Source organism: Cannabis sativa, chromosome 6 (assembly GCF_029168945.1).
Source record: "Cannabis sativa cultivar Pink pepper isolate KNU-18-1 chromosome 6, ASM2916894v1, whole genome shotgun sequence".
NCBI lineage: Eukaryota > Viridiplantae > Streptophyta > Magnoliopsida > Rosales > Cannabaceae > Cannabis > Cannabis sativa.
Genome location: NC_083606.1, coordinates 15,366,078 through 15,387,164, shown reverse-complemented (window position 1 = coordinate 15,387,164; position 21,087 = coordinate 15,366,078). Strand labels below are relative to the sequence as shown.

Genomic DNA, 21,087 nt, shown 5'->3' with positions numbered 1-21,087 from the left:
GGACAACTTTTTTTTAATATAACCAACTTGAACACAATTCCTAACACGAACTAATAATACAGAAAATATATACAGTTTTGTCATATAACACATTTAGATTGGATTATTATCAAATTTTATTTTGAAAAAAAAAATCAGTTCAGGGTCCTATTTTTACCATTTTAAAAAATATAGGATCCATTTTGTCATTTAACGAAACAGATGGTCCAATTAGTAATTTTTGCAAAATACATGATCCTAAATAGTATTTACCCATATTTAAACCTTAATTTCACTTACAATTTATTATAACCACACTCAGATAACTATAAATTAAGAATATTGTATCTATCACTATCATTATTTTTTTAAAATATATATTTAGACATAATATATAAAATATATTTTGAAAGTAATTAATTCTCCAATCAAATTTAAATTTTGTAAAAATATTTTTAATATAATCCTTATACATAGATAGATTAATATAAAATACGTATAAAATAAGTATAACAATAAAATTCGTTCTTTTATTGTATATATAAAATACGTATATATATATCGTTACATTTAAAGAGCACATAAATGTAGCCGTAATAGCTAAAAAAAATTCTGAAAAATTAAAATCTCAAATCTCCTATTTTAAAAATTAAAAAATAAAAATACATTATCTAATTAAAAAAAAAAATTAACATATATGTATTGTACTTAACATCACTTAATTAAACCTCATTACAAAGAAAATTAATTATACAACCTAGTATATTAAAATTTGTCACAGATACAAGGTAAAATAAAATAATAATTGTTACACTAATTGAAATAATTCAAAAATGAAATCATGGATGAACAATATATAATTAGTATACTAATATTATTTATTTAGGGAGAAAAAAATAATAACAAAATGTTGAGAAAAAAGGCAAAAAAGGGAGTGAGGAAGATGTTGTTGAGTGGGAAAGAAGGAGCAGAGTTGTGGTGATCATCGTCCAACCATTGATTGTCCATGCTAATGGTTACCTTTTGACCGAAGTTGGTGCAGTCATCAGCGATGGTGGAAATGAAGTAGCGAGTTGTGTTGTTACTTGTCAAGGGAATATTTACTGGGCTGGTCTTGTAGATTGTTCCATTGATAGGGTTTCTTATGTTGCAGCTATCATAATCTGCCTTTGATACTTCGGCCACGTTATGGTTACTACCCCTCCATTTGAACACTGTTTCAACATTGAAATAATTAATTAATAATGTCACAAACCCTACCCTCATTAACTAAACACTTTAAAGTAATAATAATAATTACATTTTGACAATGCAAAAATAAAACCAAATGTCCTTTTGTGACGGTCATACTACATAGTTTTCTTGAAATTGATCCGTGAACTATTCAATTTTTGGAATTCGTCAAAAACTTAAATTTTTAGGAACTAATTCTTTTTTTTTTTTTTTTTTTTTTTTTGAAAAGGAAGGAACTAATTCGCTAAATAAAAATAATGGAACAACTTCCAAAAGTTTAAATATTTTATGAACTTGTCAAACAAATTAGTCTACGTATAAATACTAGACTAGATTATTATAAGTAATAGGATATAAAATTAATAAAAATAAAAATAGATTGTAATTAAAAACTCATTATATCAAATAATATATATACATAAATTTATTAGTTAAAAATAAAGAAAATTCTACAACACACCCTTGAAAAAGATACACTGATACATTCTTATCTGTTTCAGTATTTAAAAAAAAAATTATTAATCTGAATTTTTTTTATAGTATTATACGTTGTCGTTATTTAAGATATCCTGTAAAATTTTGAAAAATTCAAAAAAATAAAAAATTAATATGCCAAGGGTTCAAAGAGTATGTTTCACACAGTACTTTTTTATTTAATTACATGTGTGTCAAATAGACATTTTGAACATTGATTTCTATATTATAAATTATTCTAAATTTCTGAATAGTTAGAAATATTGCACCAGTACACATGTTTTAGTGAGATGTATTATAAAAGTACCCTCTAATATATATTTTCTTATTAGTTTTATTGAAAGTATTTTAATTATATATATTTTTAATTATCATATAATAATAGAAGATGTTATTTTCTAATTAAAAATATTTTGCAAATTATTGATCAAATCTATAATATTACTATGTTTTACAATTTTAAAAGTGAAAATGATATAATTAATTTAATAAGATAAGCACGTTACAATAATAATATATATATGAATTATAATTTGATTAGAGTAATATATTTAATGTTACTGTTTCACCATATAGATATAGTAAAACAAACATAATTATTTTCATCGTCTTGTCAAATGGAATAATTTTACCATTGTTATTTTTTTTCTTATTTTGAATGTTAAAAATATAAGTCAAATAAAATAAACAAATGATTTGATAATATCCCATTTTAATATAAAATTTACTCAAACTACTTCAAATTTTAAAATAATTATGATATTTCATAGTTGAATAATCATAACTTATGATGAGTTTTTTACTCAAATTTTGAAAATTACTATTTCACATAAAGTTATGACTTATGGATGTTTTAATTAAATTTTCAACGGTATCAAATTCATTCAAATTGGACTGGCAGATTGAAAGTTATAACTTAAATACAATGAAAATTTTGTAAAATTCCGTAATAAATGAATCAAACCAGTAATTATTGACTTATTTTTTACTATTTAAAAATTAGAATTTAAATAATATTATTTTAGACAAAGATAGATTTTTCAATTATTGTTTTAATAGTATTTAATTCATTGAAATTGAATTCATAATTAAATGGAAGCATTATCATGAAATAATATTTATTAAATTGTTAATAATGAATATTATGTATATTTTTTAATAATATAAAGAATATTATATTAAATAGTGATATATTCGCTAAATAATTATAGGGTATATATTATTTTACATGTATTTTGTAAAAGTTACTAATTAAATTTTTTATTTTATTAAATGACAAAATGGACACTATATTTTTCAAAATGATAAAAATAGGACTCTGAACTCAATTTTCAACAATTTTATATTTAATATAACCAACTTTAAGATAATTCATAATACGAACAAATATAGAAAATGTAACCAGATTTATCACAACATCTTTAGATCGAATTATTATTAAATTTATTTTGACAAAAAATAAATATAGGGTCATATTTGTACAATTTTGAAAAATACATTGTCCATTTTGTAATTTTAATAAAATAGATGGTCTAATTAATAATTTTTACAAAACAAAAACAAGATCCAAAATTTTATATTTAGGAATAATTACATAAGACACCATTTTTTATAAAATATTTATATTTTTACGTTCAAAGAATGTTTTTTTACATTTTTAAGGTTTTCCAAAAAATAACACGAAAACAACATAAAATTAACATAAAAGTAACATGAAAATAACATCAAAATAACAACAAAAAATAACATACATATAACAAAAAATTAACAACAAATGAACAAAATTTTAACATAAAAAAACCCTATTTTATGTAAATAAAATAAAAAAAAAATCGTAAAAATGTTTAAAATTCCATAAAACTGTATTTTTATTGTTTTTTTGTTATTTTTGTGCATTTCCCTTTTATTTACCCATAATAATATAATAATCCGTTAATAGCTTACCAATTACATCGCCGACGTCAAATCTGTTGGATTTAGCCCAAGCAGAGTAGGCTGCCTCTCCAAATAGAGGATTAGTCCATCCCATATCACCTCCGACGGTGTAAGTGTCAGCAGCTGCCACCTTTAGCAGACCCACCATAACAACAACAAACATACCCATTTTCATTTGCTTCTTATTCATCATCCTCACCATTAATCCATCCATTTTTATATTTTTTAATTTGGAAATCGATATTTGGGTGTCCAGACTCTTGAAACTCAGATGTTTATATATAAGAAGAAAACTGGCGGATTAATTATATATTACATTATTTAAATGTTTTTCATTTTGAACTATTTGTTATTGAGTGTTGATTACGCTAAATGAATGTATTCTTACCAAGTAGAAGACTATTGCTTTTTTATTATTATTAATCAATAATGATAATCTTAAAATCTATTGAAACCTTTGACGAAATTAAAGCAATACTAATTATCATTTTTTTAACAAATACTAGAGTCCTTCTTTGTGATTGTGTGGGGGAAATTTCATATTTTAGCCCTAATAAAATACTCAATATCAAAATTTAGACTTATTAATTTTTTGAACAAATTGATTCCTCTAATTTGAAAAAGTTCCTAAAATACCCCTAAAATAAAATTTTCACTATCTCTCTGACTTTCCCTCTCTCTCTCGCTCTCTGACTTTCCCTCTCTCTCGCTCAAAGACTTTCCCTCTCTCTCGCTCTCTTCACGAACCCACACGAACCAGACCAACGTACCCACAGCGTCGACCACGAAACCAACAAACCCACGCCGTCGTCGACCACCCACGAACCCAACCCCACGAACCAAACCCACGAACCCAATCGACGAACCGAAACCGTCTGTCGATCTTCGACCCAAACCGACGCAAAACTGCCGTCGCCACCACGAGGAGAAACTGCCGTCATCACCCACGAGCAAAAACCGTTGCCTACACCACGAAATTCAGTTAAAGGTAAGATTTTTTTTTTGAAAAAATATATTTTTCATAGATTTGGATGCCAATTATTGCATGTTGTTCAGATTAGTGGATTTTTTGTAGCTTTTGTGATCTTTAGGTTGTAGATGTTAGTGTTTCTATGAAATATGTGTATATTACAGAGTTGTCGATGACATGTCGATAGGATGTCGATAGGATGTCGATAGATTGGGTGTCTGTTTGAATGTTGCTGTAATTTGTATGTCGATAGGATATCGCTTGTATGTCGATAGGATGTCGACATAGTAGTTAAAGTGTATTTCTACCCTATATTGTCGACGAGTTGTCGACAGTATGTCGATGGTATGTCGATTAAATTAACTCGTTGATTGTTAGGTTGTATTGTCGACTGAATGTCGACAGTATGTCGATATGTTGTGTAATTGTTATTTGATTGAATTTATGTTTGCATTGTCGACTGAATGTCGATAGGATGTCGATTGGTAGTTTAAATGTATTTCTGCCCTATATTGTCGACGACGTGTCGATGGTATGTCGATTATATTAACTTGTTGATTGTTAGGTTGTATTGTCGACTGAATGTCGACTGTATGTCGACAGTATGTCGATATGTTGTGTAATTGTTATTTGATTGAATTTATGTTTGTATTGTCGATTGAATGTCGACAGGATGTCGATATTTTGTCGACATAATAGTGTTGTGTCTGCTTTTGATAATGTCGACATAATGTCGACGGAATGTCGACATAATGTCGACATATTTTTAAAGTTTTTTGGCAGCTTTATTTATTTGTTTTTTGTTTTTTCAGATGGCTCCCAAACTCATTATTCCAGCCACCGAGCATTTTACTGGCCGCGTCACATATAGGGGCACTGGAGTGTTTGCAAAAATCAAAGCTCGGTTTGAGGAGTTCAACCTTAATAACACGGCGAAGGAAAGCCGTTTCGGGAACTTCTGGAATGCCGTACTGTTGACATTCTCCTCGGTGTTATTTCACCAGCTGATGCTCCACAAAATGAAAGTGGATGCTCAGGAGGAGTTGAGGATGAGGTTTTATGTTGGTCAGAAGGAGGTCCGATTCGGGGTGCTGGAGTTTGCAATCATTACGGGTTTGGACTTCTCCTCGGGGCCAACAGAAGAGGAGAAGGCTGCGCTGGTCGCGCGCTCGGGGTCAGACCGATTGATCAACAGATATTTCAACCGGTCTGATAGTGTGAAGACAGAAGCACTCCAACTTCAGTTCACAAACTGTCAGAACCCGGAAGACTTGTACAAGCTCGGCTTGTGCTTGTTTGTGAAGTCAGTGCTTCTGGGCCGCGAGGCAAACGCGCTGATCACGCCTCACATACTTAGATATGTGGAAGACCTCGAGTTCTTCTTCCGGATTCCTTGGGGGAAGCACTCATTCGCCAGACTCATGCACTCGCTTCAGAAAGACATGTTGAAACAGAAGGCCAACTACGAGAAGAAGCTGAGTTCGGATGTTCAGCACGAGTGCAAATACACAGCATATGGCTTCGCACCTGCATTACAATATTGGGCGTACGAGGCCATTTTGGAGGTTGGGAAGAGGTATGGCACGAACCACGGGATTCGGTTCCCCAGGATGCTTAGCTGGACAAGCAAAGGCGATATTGGGAAGAAAGACGTCAGCGCATTATTTTCTAGACGGGTATTATTTTCACTTATGTTCAGAATAATTATTTAACATAAATGCTTGTAATAAATGCTAAATGGTTTTATTTTGATATTTTTTGAACCATAAACAGAATCTTGAAGTGGTGAAGGGGCTACTTCCACGGACAGAGGAGGAGGCATTTGTGAGGACCATATCTTACGATGGTGTGGAGAACCTGGTTGATGATGTTGTGGATGACACAGAGGCTGAGGCAGGTAGTCAGGTACCAGAGACTCAGGTCCCAGACACTCAGGAAACAGACACTCAGGTACCAATTTTTGGAACTTTTTTTTTATGTCTTTATTTTTTATTGTTTTTATTTTGTGATATTTGTTACATTGTGGAATTATCGTATGCTTACCGTATTTTTTTGATATATATTTTTTCAGGCCACTGGTTCAGAACCTCAGCCCAGTGCACCATCTTCATCAGGCGTTCGGGGTGCCAAGTACACTGATTTAGTGGCTCAGTTGGATAGGATCGAGGCTGACACTCAGGGTCTGTATGCTGCTCATGTCGAGCTGAAGAAGGCATACGAGACCAGCCATGTAGAGCTGAAGGGTGGTCAGAACGTAATTATGGAGCAGCTCAGACACATATTGGCCATGTTGAATCGTCCGCCAACGACAACTTCAGCACCGGAGGCCCCAGCAGATCCATCTACCCCACCACCAGCTGCTTCACCCCCAGTAGAAGAGGATGAGGTCTTCCCCGACGATTACGATCCTTATGAGGGAGCTCCAGCGACTCCGATCGAGGCACAACCTCTTATCCATGTACATGACACCGAGTCGCAGGGTGAGATTCTGTCCATAGAGGCACAACCTGCAGTGGTTAAGAGTCGGAAGAGGAAGAGAAAGCCTCCTGTATGGTTCGGTGACTATACGGAGATGAAGAGGAGACATAGGCCATCTTCGACTTTTGATCCCCTGGAGCCACCGGATGAGAAATTGTTAACCACTTTCCGAAAGTGGTGTGTTGGACTCATTCCGAACCACCGACTTCGGGATTTGAGAAGTGGTGATTATGGTCCAGGATTCTTTTGGATAATGCTCACACCAAAGGAATGGCTTACAGATGACGTAAGTAAAGTATTTTATAATATTACTTCACTTTACAACTTTATGTGCAATTAATATATTTTTTTGTCTAACTGACATTTCCCTTTATATGCAGCATATAGATGCAGCAATGCATATGCTGAGGAGGCGACGCACCGACTATCCACTGACATTTCCTCAGAATGGTATCATTCTCTCCACATTCGTGACCGCCATGATGAGCAGTGCATGGACGAGCCACAAGGGTCCGAGGAAAAACTTTAAATGGGAGGATTATATCCTGGACTACTGCAGAGGGGCTCATAAGGTATTGTTTTAGTAAGATTTTAAATGTTAATTGTTTGGGAAGATTGTTATGGTTTGTTAATTGTTTCGTTGTTCTCTGTAATTACAGTCCCAAGTCTTTGAGAGATGGAGGGGTAACGAGTTTATTTACTTCGTTCTGAACCTTCCCGAGGCAAGGCACTGGGTCAGCGCTGAAGTCGACATAGAGCCGTGGAAAATTAATGTCTACGACCGTGATTCCGGCGTCTGTCATTGGACCGCCTTGGAACCCATCCTGAAGGTTTGGGCGATAGCTGCCCTCGCTAATCCTTGCAACCGGGGAATTTCCACATAACAACCAGATCATGGCGTTAGCTAACTGTGACATCACGGTGCTTCCAAAAATGCACGCGACTCGAGCCACTCACGACTTAGTTCCAAAGTCAGCAACCAGGTACATAGCGATAAAAAAGTACTATAGTATTAAAATATGTTTTACGTTAGACTGACTTTACATTTTATTTTGCATTTAGTGGTGATTGTGGCGTCTATTGCATTGAGTATGTGGAGCATCTCATGATGCAGCGTGGATTGACCGATGTGACGCCAGACCGGATAGCTATGTTTCGTCAACGGTGGTGTGTCGATTTATTTTACCAAAATGTCGGCTGATTATATGTGTAATTATTGGGACATTGTATATTTTGTGTAATTAACATTACAGTTATGTATATATAGATTTTCTTTTCGTTCAAATTTTGATAATTATTCGTGGTTTCAAATATAAAATATCAATATTATTCAACAAAAATAACTATTAAACCTAAAAATAATTAAAATATTTGAAAAATATTCAACCTCAACAAAAATAACTATGACAAAATATGCATCATTACAATATATCAAATTTCCCAACGAATACGTACAAGACGCCTCAGATGCGGGCTTTGCATGTTGCTCTGTTGTGGCCTGAACTGCCACAGCGGCTGCAGTTTCGTGGTACAGAACCTTTTTTATCACCAGACGGGAAACGGTTCTCCCGTCTTCTTCCAGCGTTGCTTTTTCTTGGACGACCTACATGCTTCTTTTCCACAGGTTCCCCAACTTTCATATTCTTGATGTGTTCTGGGAGAACCCAATCATCCTCGTCACCAGCAAGATTGATGGTATCATCGTAAATCTTCCTCCACGTTTCTTTTGAATAATAAGGTGAGCAAAGCGTGTACACACTTGTGTTCGATTTCAATGCCGCAGCACATGCATGAAGGCAAGGGAGTTTCAATAACGTGAACACGCCGCATGTGCATGTTCTTTCAACTAGATTCACATCACCACCTCTTTCACCGTTAGGTCCCCTACCAACGTTATACAAATTGGCTCCATTTCGTTGGACGCGCCTGTACCTTGCATTTTCATGAATTTTTGCCAAGTTTTTTTCAAAGAGCGTGGCCAAAGGGGTGGCACATTTGTCAGCATTTTCGAGGCGATCAGCGAACCACGATTGGAGTGTGAACCTGATAAATTCAACCAAAGTAGTTATTGGATATTTCCTAAACTCTTCTGTGACACTATTGAAGCTTTCAGCAGCGTTGCTCGTCATGATGTTGTATCTATCGCCCAAACAATAAGGGTGAGCCCACTTCTCAAACCCTATACTCTCCACATATGCAGCAATGGCCGGATTCATCTTTCTAAGCTTCTCGAACTCTCTATCGCATTCAGTCTTCGACCATGCGTAAACAACATTATATATTTGGTTGTGAAAAGCATCAGTCTTGAATTTGGCGTTCACGTTCATAACAATGTGGTGATAGCATGCACAGTGGACTGCTTCGGGAAAAACGAGTTCAACAGCATGATCAATGCTTTGATGCCTATCTGACACAAACACTAAGTTCTCAACCACGCCAATTGCTACCCTCAACTTCTGTAAGAAATACGTCCAGGAGTCGTTATTCTCACTGTCAACGATACCATAAGCAACCGGCAACAATTGGTTGTTTGCATCGTATGCCACAGCAACTAACATTATACCGCCGTACTTCGTCTTCAAGAAGGTGCCATCGATACTCAAAACAGGACAACAAAAAGAAAAGCCCCTTCTACATGCACCGAGTGATATAAAACAGTACTTGAACCGCTCATCCTCTAAGTACAAGTCAGTAATGGTACCTGGATTCTTACGTTCCGGCATGTACAAGTACCCGGGAAGCTTCATGTATGAAAACTCAGGCGTACCCCTAGCATACGTAAGTCCCATCTCCCTGCACCTCCACGCCTTCACATAACTCATACTGATACCGTAGTTGTCAAACATGTCCCTCTGTATGTCTTTAGCCTTGTACTTAGTTCCGTCTTGGGTGTACTTCCCCTTAATAAGGTGGCCAACTACCCATGGTGCTGCTTGACGGTAATCTGAACGTCTCGCATTCAAGTTACATGTGTGTTCATTGTGAAATACAGTGACCTCAAAGTTGTCAGAATGCATCTTCTTCCTCCCCCTCAATCTCCATTTACAATCTGGAGCCTTGCATGTAACGTACAACACATCAGGGGATGACTTCTTCACCATCCACTCGAAATTGTTATTAAGTGCAAACCTACCCACTACTTGTCTCAGTTCTTCCTTGTTTTCATAAAAATTACCAAGCTCTATCACCCCTGCTTCCTTACTTTGTAAACAAGTAGTTAGCTCATGATTTTCCATTATATCTTCCTTTGTCCACATGGGAGCTTTGAACTTGGTACAAACTTCAAAAGAGGAGAACGTTGAGAACGTTGCATGACGAGCATGTTCTTCAGTTCTGCCTGGTCGACTACTGCTAGTTCCAGGTGTAGTGCGATTTTCACTACGAGGTTGTCGTTCTCGCTGTGTACCTTGGTTACTCGGTACACACTCTAACCTCAACAATGGTCCCGCTACGGGTTCATCGACTGCTAAATCATGTTCATCGTCCATATTCAAATCTAAAATAGGATCGTTATTGTAGAAGGGTGTATCGAACTCTTCAAACTGATTAAATCCTGTCGCTTCTTGTTCTTGCCCTACATTGGTCGGAACCTCTAAATTGGTCGGAACCTCTAAATTGGCCGGAACCTCCTCATTCACACCATTCCCAACATCTGTTTTGGGAACGCAAGACCCTACCACACTCCGAGGGAGAGGATTAGTAGGCGGCGTAGGCTCCGAATTCCCAACTTTTCTCACCTTGGTCACGAATAATGGCATAAACTCTGTATTTGACATTGTTTCCCTCATCTCTAAAAACGTTCTCAGTTGGCGTTCTCTCTTAATAACCTCTGGCGCAACCATTTTTCCCTTCATGTACAAGGAACAAATCTCCAACTTTAAATCATACGCTACCGGATCAACTTCCAACTCTTCATATAAAATTTGTCGCAGTTCTTGTAGGGTTGTCTCGGTTGTAACTGTCAACGTCAAGCTGCTATTTGCTTTGTAGATCCAATTATAATTCTCACATAACCAAACACCATCGTACGATACAACAAGGAACACTTTGTCTCCTGCAATTGCAAACCAAAAAAACAAGGTAAGTAAAGGAAAAAACACCCAAAAAAAAATAAAAATCGACATCCCATCGATATCAATAGACATAATGTCGATAATCACAACAGCAGAAATAAGGGCATTGATTGTCGACATTGTGTCGACATACTATCGACATACAGTCGACAACCACACCAAGCATGCTCGCCATCGACATAATATCGACATACCATCGACATTCAATCGACAATTAACAACGGTTGAACATTTAATGTTAATAAATTTTACCTACGTTCCCAACAACCCTTCCCAACTGACACGTTGCATGTCAGACACGTGTTCTATCGACAACATGTCGACATGACGTCGACATGGCATCGACAAATGTGTTAGCAGTGACACTAAATTGGCATGTTGTCGACATGATGTCGACATAGTATCGACATTCAGTCGACAAATACACCATTTCATGCGTTTTACCTGTACAGTTACGCATTTAATGACCATTAAATTTTCATACATTCCCAACATGTTTACTGCTCTATAAAAGCAAATCCCTTTCTTATTCATAAGTGCTCTTGTCTTCTACTTCTCTCTTACTCTTAAAAATTTCTCTTATTCTTAAGTTCTAAATATGGCCCCAAGAAAGAACGGCAAATTCCCCATCTTAACTCCTGAAGAGCTGAAGCAGGAGCCTGATGTTGGCATAGTTACTCCTGAAATGCAGAAAGTTTTTGACGCCCAAAGAGCTTTCGAAAGAGAACGATGTGGGAACGAGTTCAGGTTCAGGCAACTTGAAGCACATTTTTGCAAAGCGGTGTATGGCGGCTCCACCACCGGGGTTCCCGAAGGATGCCGTCGTTGCAAACTAGGCATCTTTAACGGTAAACCTATGAAGCCTGGAACATTATGCAAGTATTGCAAGGCTCACCCACAAGCCAAAGAATTTAAAAAAAAATAATTTCTTATGTTATGGCTTGTGATGAGTTTTATTTAATGTTTGTTTTTTTTTTTATGAACTTTATTTTCTGTTTTTTTTTATGTTTTTTTATGTTATGTTATGTTTTTAATGAACTTTATTTAATGTTAATGTTATGTTATGTTTATGTTTTATTCACGGTTTTTTTTCATTTGCATCGATATTTTGTCGACATGATGTCGACAAAATATCGACAACTTCTAAAAAAAAAAGAAAAATGCTTGTGTCGACATTCTGTCGACAAAATGTCGACAAAATGTCGACAACAAGTAAATACCATGTTGGTTGCATGATGTCGACAACATGTCGACATTATGTCGACATAACGTCGATAATGGTCGTCACTGACCTTCCCTTTTGTAATCATCGACAAACCATCGACATAGTATCGATATATCATCGATAACACTGGAAAACCTGTAATTCGATCGAAAACCGGATCCGCGGATCTCAACAATTTCAGACCAAAAAACAGCAGTTCCAACAAAAAACACACATATAACAATTTTAAACTACATAAAGTCAAACAAAATGCTTAAAATACAACTTACCCATTATAATGGTGTAAGATTCTTGAGTGATATTGAGTTGTGCTTCGGTTTTCCACCAACACCTACCGAGAAAACAACCATTCAACAGGGAATAAAGAGAGTGACGAGAGAGTGGGACGGATAGAGGGAAATTTTTTGATTAATTTTTCAGTTTTTTTCTAGAGAGAGAGAGTGGTGCACGAGAGAGAGGGAAGAGGGAAGAGAGAGAAAGATCATTTCAGATTTTAGCTATTTTATTTTTTTTTTTAAAAAAAAAAGGGTAAAATGGGAAGTTCATGTAATTAATGGACTAAATTTGTACAAATTAAGGAAGGGTATAAATTTTGATATGGCTTGTATTATTAAGGCCAAAAATTGAAATTTCCCTTGTGTGGGTAGATTAACAATGTACTTTTTTTTTTAAATATAATTATTTTATTTTGCTTTAATTTTATGGAATGTCAAAACTAAGATGTCTTGTCTTCCAATCTAGAGCCAAATTGATGAGACTACATCTAGGGCTGCACACGAGTTTGGATATTCGGATTTCGGGTATTGAAAATGCACGGTCAGGTCGGATTTCGGGTCGGGTATGGCGGCTTTCGCTTGATCGGGTTCTGGTTTTATTGGGTTGAGTCAGAATATTTCATTTTTGTGCTCAAATGATATATAATTTTTTAAAAATACCATTTTTTATTTTTAACATTTTTTGGGTCTTTTTTCTTTTATAATTAACATATTTATGGGTCTAAATAGTGAATTTGGTTGGAACCCAATTTTAATTTTCAAGGAAATGCATTTTCCATGGTTTTCTTTTCTCTTTCTTATATAATAACTCACTCATTCTCAAACCTAACTCAATCATTCTACCTTCTTCTACCTTAATAATAATTGGGTTGAGATGCAAAATGGCCCTCAATTTGGTAACTAAGTTAGTAAATGTCCATTTTTTAAAAAAATTAAGAAAATGGCCAAATCTAATAAATTAGATAATAAAAATTATAAAAATAGATTTATCACATATTTTTTTAAAATATATATATAATAACAAAATTAAGTTACCTAATTTTTTTTAGTATTGCATATTATGATATTGTAACAAAAATAAATAAATATATTAGATCATTAAATATATACAGCAGTATTAGATATATCGTAGTACAGAAAATTAATATACCGTAGTAATAAAATTATATACCACAAAGAAATTATAACAATACTAAATTAATACTCAAAAAATATATATATCATGCTAACAAAATTATATGTACCACCATTAAAATATGAATACATACCAAAAAATTTATATATAATAAAATAGAAACTAAATATCATATTAAATAAATAATATATTATAGACAACAAAAATCATATACCATACAATAAAACGTATATACCTACAATAAAAAATAAAATAAAATAATATAATATTATTAAAAAAATTATATATATCATATTAACAAAATTATATATCACCTTTATGTATACTAAAATAAAAACTAAACATGCATTATCTAAAATAAAATGATATACTATACAATAAAACTCATATACCATATAACATAAAATATATACCTTACAATAAAAATATATATAATAATAACAACAAATAAAAATAAAAATATATAGAATGCTAATAAAATTATATATCATGTCAACAAAAGTACTACAATAAAAAATAAAACTTAAATATTATTTAAAAAAATTATATACCGTATAACAAAAAATACATATACCATGCACCAAAACATATATACAAAAAATAATAATAATAAAAATATAGATTACTAATATATATATATATAAATATTTATACTAACTAAATTATATACCACAATTAAAATATATATAACATGACCATTATAATAATAAAATAAAAATTAATTAAATATTATTTAAAATAAATAATCATACAATCAAAAAATATAAAAATAATAATTAAATATATGTATCATGGCAATAAAATTATATACATACATTAAAATATTTTTATTATGCTAATAAAATTATATACCACTATTATATATATCATAATAAAAAATAAATATCATCTAAAAATAATAATATACCATACAACAAAATAGAAATATACCGTACAACAAAATCTATATACCAACAACCCAAAACAACTCATAAAAAATTAAAAAAATTGACCTAACTTTAAAATAAAAAAGATTTTAACAAAACTAATATAGATATACCATAATGTTTAAATAATTTGCTTCTAATTTTTTTTTTTTTTAAAAAAAAAAAAAAAAAAAATTGAAATGAGGACATTTACTAACATAGTCTTATGATGTAGGGCCATTTGCTATATTTTTTTGAAATGAGGACATAAACTAACATACTCCTATGATTTGGGGCCATTTACTATAATTTCCCATAATAATTTCAGTAGACAATAGCTAGATTTATAGTATAATACTATAATTATTATATAAATATTAATTAAATATATAATCAATAATGTATGTTAAAATATAAATTATAAAATCATATAACATTAATAACTAAGGAGTCAAGAACGGAGAAGCATATCTCGACAGTTAGCGAGCAATGAGCAGGCGGATACGGGCAAACACCAGCGGGGGCACAGGCGAACACGAGCTATCAGATTTTGGAAAAACGGAAGAGGGCAAAGGAGGTTTAGATGTTAGGGATGAGGCTCACCGGATTGAGTCCACCACTGGGATGAGACCCCGCCGGAGAAGAAGCAGCCGCCTTTGCTGGGAGTTTCTTGAATTCTTCTAAGCTTTTTTGGTGGAATGAATAGTGAATAGTTATAGTGTACAATACAGTAAAAGTGAATAGTATTGTTTTTCAATTTTAAGTTATAAATTTTAACAATTAAAATTATTATTTTTTTATGTAATAAAAAAATATTTTTAATTTTTTATTTATTGTTGTTCGGATTACGAATTAAAACCCGACTAAAAAATTATACATTTTTAAAACCCGAACCCGAAACCCGTGTGGGGTATTTTCGGGTTGGACCCAACCCGACCACACGGGTTTTTAATTGTTCAGTTTTTTTGGCAGCAGGTCGGGGCGGGTGTTCGGATTTTTTGAGTTTGCGGGTCTAAATGTTCAGCCCTAATTACATTTCCAGGAAAGATACCAATAGTGTGATGTATATCGCTGCTTCTTCTTGGTGTTATTTATTTTATTTTTTTTTTTTTTTTTTTGAATGGAAGATACATCTTTATTAATCATCGAAATCCGCTACTAAAGATGGTAGCAAGTCGAATGAAAAAGACTCTTTATCGAAAATACAACCAGGAAAAATATTGAAGCTCTAGCACAATTATAAGTTACTATATTTGTTGATCGTTTAACAAATAAAACAAAATTTGTGTTATTAATATTGTAATAATCAAATTTGAATTTTTATACTTACTTGGGTGACAATTAACTATCTAAATAATAATAAAAATATTATGTCATTCTTTTCAAAATTTTCCAGTACCCATTCCACAATTTGTATTTAATTATTTTTGGGACGTCGGACATTATCTATGATCGCATTGGTATAATATTGTTTTTTTTTTATTTTTTTTGGCCTAAACTCTCATGAATTTGCTAATGGATCCTACCTAAAAGGCCTTTAAAAATAAGTCTCATACCAATAATTATAAACATATTATTATCTTTTAGAAGAAATTGCACGGTATATTGAAAAAAAAAATGAACTCTTTTATTCCGTAACTTTTTAATGTAATTAGGTTATAAGCTGTTAGCTATTTTACATTTGTATAGGTTCTTTATGCCATATTAATACTTTGTAAAGAATGTTCAGAATACCGTATTTGAAGGTTTTGTTTTCCATTTTTTATTATACTAAAAAAGTTAAAAAAAAAAAATAACTAGACAAACACAGAGATAGAGAAAGAAAAGTGAACATACTAGATTCCCATTCCAAAGCTCTGGTTTTATATTATGTCAGATTTGATTTACACACCTTCATTAATAATATATGGGTGTGGGTCACTGTCTTAACGGCTGCAGTTAGCTTCTAGAAAATCAGAGCAACTGCCGAAGATGAACCAGGACCAGGAGGAGCATGTTCCAACCAGGACCAGGAGGAGCATGTTCCGTCCATTCATCTCCTTCTTATGATGATCAGTGCTCAATCACTGCGTCTGCGCCGCCACCAACAGAACCAACTTCAGCTTTAGCTTCTGTGGCTCATTTGATATCGGTATTGGGACACGTGGCTAAAGATAATGGAGCTCATAGTACTCTGACAAAAAGACGAAAATTTAGTTTGTATTACAAACATAGCAGCGAGCTCAGGGAGAGTGACGACAGAGCCTAGACTTTGGTGGTTTATGATGAATATTGTGGCAACGATATTGGTAGTTTGTGAGAAGCTATCTCTCCAGAATTTAAGGCCAGCGTTTTGGGAGAGGGTCAAGGCAAGGGCTTCCTCTGAAAATTAGTGATGGAAATTTGGGCCGAGGGAACGAGTACTTTTGGGTACCCACCCAATTGGATTAGAATTACCAGCCTTAATGGGTAATAGGACAAAAGTAGAGTGCAATTTATATACTGGAAATGGGTTCGAGGCGGGGTTGGGGTGATGTTGAAAAACAATTACAGATTATGAGTATTCGCAAGTATTAACCAAATATAATCCATAACTATTGAAGCCAAGATCTAGTATTTATTTAAAGCATCAAAGACAATAAAATACATACCTCCCATGCCATCCGTGAGAGCCATCACCACCAAGATCTTTAAGCAAAAGTCTAGAGAGCACTTGTGGAGCTAACCCTTTTTTCTTTTACCACACAATCCCTAATGACCCCTTTACCACACATAACACACATATATACACACATGTTATTACCCTTATAACCCTAAGGGGTTATTAACTAATAGGTCTTTTGGGGTCCTTTATGGTATACTATAATTTAATGGGCCAACTATAGTATTAAGGGTGCTCTCATGTGCCTCTAACACATTATTAAGTTGTTAACCATCCTATTATGGTTATTAGCAACATTAGGCACATAGTTAATGATTGTGTATTATGGAATTAAACGTATGATTGTATTAGTCTATTATAATAATTCTAACATTCTCCAACTTGGACAATACAATCAAGCCACCATAATAATGTCTATTATTTCACATAAAGGTAATTAAATAAACATACACAACATCATATCTATAGAGGATACATATATCATGTATGAATTGACCTTGTAGACATTCAATTCAAAAACAATCATCAACAACAATCCAAACATGCATGAGGTACAACAAAATTGAGATTATGCGCATTCATCTCGCTTTGTACCTGTCACTTCTTTGAACAACAACATATACGTATAAGCATACATATGTAACAACAATAAAGAAGTGACTTCATTATCATAATGCATGTTCTTAACAAAACACAAGCCATAAGCAATCCATACAAAATACTAGCATGTCCAATACATAAATAATAACTCCCACTGAGCTTAACAAGCTAGGCTCCCAACAATCCCATTCAGGCAATATGTTCTAAAAATAAACATATGGGTAAGCCTTTCATTAGTGGGTCTGTTAAAATGCCAGTGCTAGGCGTGTATTCAATGGAAATAAGAGACTCTGTAACTCTCTTTGACAAAATAGTACTTTATGTCAATGTGTTTAGAGCGGAAAGTACTTCTAACATTTTAGAGAAAGCTACTGCTGCGAAATTATCACAATACTATTTCAGCGGCCTCGTGATAAAGTTTACAACATCTAGTGCTGAAATGAAATTCCGCAGCCATAATGCTTGACAAGTAGCCTCATAGCCTCATAACACGCCATATACTCTGCCTCCATTGTGGATGAAGCTGTGAGTGTCTGCTTGACACTTTTCCTCAATACAGCTCCTCCAGCCATCATATAAATGTAGCCTGAAGTGGAACCTTTTATCGTCCACGCATCCCACATAATCGGCGTCACTGAACCCAACTATATCCAAAGTGTCAACTCGCCGATAGGTCAACATATGATCCTTGGTACCCTGAAGATACTGCATGACCTTCTTAGTGTTGGAGTATGTTTTACCAGGATCTAGATTTACTACCATGTATGTTATTTAACATCCTAAATATGAATTTCTAAAATAATGTAAATAAACACATATAAAGTTTAAGAAACCTTACTGTGGGTGCAGCGGAATATTAATGGCTCCTTCCACTCAGATCTCTAACCCTTGTATCCTATCTGTAGCAAAGTATCACCAAGATCTAAGCCCGAATGTCCTTCTCTTGATTGCGGGTTCTTCACAGCCTTACACACTATGATTGAGATACCACTTGATGTGTGTGGACACTCACTCTATCACTCAAGGTATGAAAATATAAAGAAGAAAAGAGAGGGGCTGGTTCGAATTTGATAGAAGAAGGAGGCTCAGGAAAATTTTACTGAAGGTGAATTTTCATCATCATTTAAGTGTGAGCCATCACTATCTATTTATAGGCAACCACCTAGGTTTAGATTAGGATTTATTAGCTAGGCATTAAAATAATAGAAAAATTAAGTGGAAATTACCACAAAGCGGCCGGCCATAGTAATGGGCCCCACTTTGAAATTTTTCCACTTTTGACAAATTTCCCTTATTTTCTCAAGAATGTCATTTTTCAAATTCTAACCACTTAAATACCAAAACTATTTATTTAATAATTAAAATTAATTATCAAATAAAATTACCATTTAATATATTTATTAATTAGACATAATAAAGTCTCTCAATTAATAAATAAGACCTAGAATCTCTTTTCTTCATAATTAAGCCCTTGCTTAGTGAAAATTCATAAACTAGACAGTCTAATTTTAGAATTATAATTGATTAATTAAAATCAAGTATCTGAGTCTTACAAGCAGTATGGTCTCAACTAGTATGGGGACCACGGGCCTATACAACCAAGCTTCCAATAAGGAGAACTAGAATTTACCAAGTAAATTCCCTAACTTATTAATTCCTTATTGGATACACCATAGAACTTGGAATTGCACTCTCAGTCATATAGAACGCTCTATATGTTCCACGATATAGATACGCTATAAACATTTAACCATCATTCTAATCTCAATAATCAGAGATCCTCTATAGATGATTTACACCAAGTAGAAATAAATTTACCGTTTCACCCTTCAATGTATTTTATCCTTAAAACACTTAGCTTCTTATAAATGATGTTTTAGTGAACTAATATATAATCACTGAAACAAGAGCTCTTCCATTTATCTCTATTAAGCCAAGCTCAAAGGAAATCATCGTTTTACTTCTATATCCTGATAGAAGCTATAGATTCCATATCTATGTTTAGCGCTCCCACTCAATCACACTACCATGTTCCCAAAATGTACGTATCACCCTGTTAGAACTATTATTTTCTATAGTGACAAATTATGTCCAGTAGCATTCCAGTTGCGTCTGGGACTCGTAGTGTTTTGTCTAGGGTTTGTACTGTTAGTGTTAGTCCACGTCAGCAAAGATATTTTAGGTTTTAATTGTTCAGATGGTAACAGCTGTCTATTTCGGGTTTCTTGGTTTAGCTGGGTATAAATATGATTTCTGGGTATTTTGTTGACTAACTTTTGATCGGAGATTTGGGATTACGTTTCTTTCGTCTTGTTTCTTCTGTATGTTTCATGGCAGGTCAGATCTTGGAGCTTGAGGATGTTCATCAATGGTGGAATGATCTGAATCTGAAATTGCTAAGTTCAAACTGAAGGGAGTTCAGTGTCATCTTCATCATCAGATCTGAAGGGATTTCAGGTTGAAGACATGTTGAAGAAGAGCTCAGTTGCAGCACAAGGGATTGTGCATTAACAATCAGTGTTCTTGATTGTTGTTGGTAATTCATTACTAATTGCTGTTAAGGTTGTATTTGATTCCTTTAGAGAGAATTGGAAATTGTAATATGAACCTTTGAGAATTAGTGGATGAATTTACCCTGGTTCGGGGAACCCAAGCACTATTCGGCTGAGATGTGTTCTCAGTGCAGATGAAGCTTGTAAAATTCTGGTGTTGAATCTTTGATTTGGTTCTTTTTATATTCAAGCTTAAATCAAGATAAAATCAATCTAAATATGAAAAAGATAGGTTAGACAAGAACTTGGGCTTATAATTGGTATCAGAGCCAGCTATTTCTGTTAGAAATATTGATCCTTAGGGTTCTTGCAAGATTCGTTATTCTGAAATTTATTGTTGCTGCAATTCTTGATTTTTCCGCATTTTTTCTTTCTGCAACACCCAGTTGGAACTAACCCCCTCTCCAGACACGACTCTGAGAGTATACTACTCTCTATCTTTGTTTTGTTTTTCCTTGTTAGTACAGGAATGGAGATGTTCAGAGAAGGAGGATCCACATCACGACCCCCAATGCTGGAAGATGCTAATTACCCATACTGGAAAACCAAAATGCGAGCATTCTTGAGGGCGGTGAATGAAAGAGTTTGGATGGCCATAGAAGATGGTTGGAC

The 21,087-nt window shown here is 33.8% G+C and overlaps 2 protein-coding genes and 1 long non-coding RNA gene across 4 annotated transcripts; 1 reads left to right on the top strand and 2 right to left on the bottom strand.

Moving 5' to 3' along the window:
* Positions 1–763: 763 nt before the first annotated feature.
* Positions 764–4,043, bottom strand: LOC115725777 (stellacyanin-like). The gene is made up of 2 exons (XM_030655388.2): positions 3,631–4,043; positions 764–1,193 (listed from the first exon to the last, which is right to left on the bottom strand). Exons 1-2 carry the CDS (start codon positions 3,833–3,835, stop codon positions 862–864), a joined length of 537 nt encoding a protein of 178 aa, XP_030511248.1. The 5' UTR covers positions 3,836–4,043; the 3' UTR covers positions 764–861.
* A 2,103-nt stretch (positions 4,044–6,146) lies between these two features.
* On the top strand, positions 6,147–7,800 carry LOC133038800 (uncharacterized). Of its 2 annotated transcripts, XM_061117122.1 has the most exons (3): positions 6,147–6,541; positions 6,663–7,355; positions 7,450–7,800. In XM_061117122.1, exons 2-3 carry the CDS (start codon positions 6,852–6,854, stop codon positions 7,651–7,653), a joined length of 708 nt encoding a protein of 235 aa, XP_060973105.1. In that variant the 5' UTR covers positions 6,147–6,541; positions 6,663–6,851; the 3' UTR covers positions 7,654–7,800. The 2 variants fall into 2 exon arrangements, with proteins under 2 accessions (XP_060973105.1, XP_060973104.1); XM_061117121.1 differs by having other exon boundaries at positions 6,147–7,355.
* An 8,697-nt stretch (positions 7,801–16,497) lies between these two features.
* Positions 16,498–18,177, bottom strand: LOC115725778 (uncharacterized). The gene is made up of 2 exons (XR_004013456.2): positions 17,313–18,177; positions 16,498–16,855 (listed from the first exon to the last, which is right to left on the bottom strand). It is a non-coding gene; the product is annotated as an uncharacterized LOC115725778 (long non-coding RNA).
* Between the last annotated feature and the right edge of the window lie 2,910 nt (positions 18,178–21,087).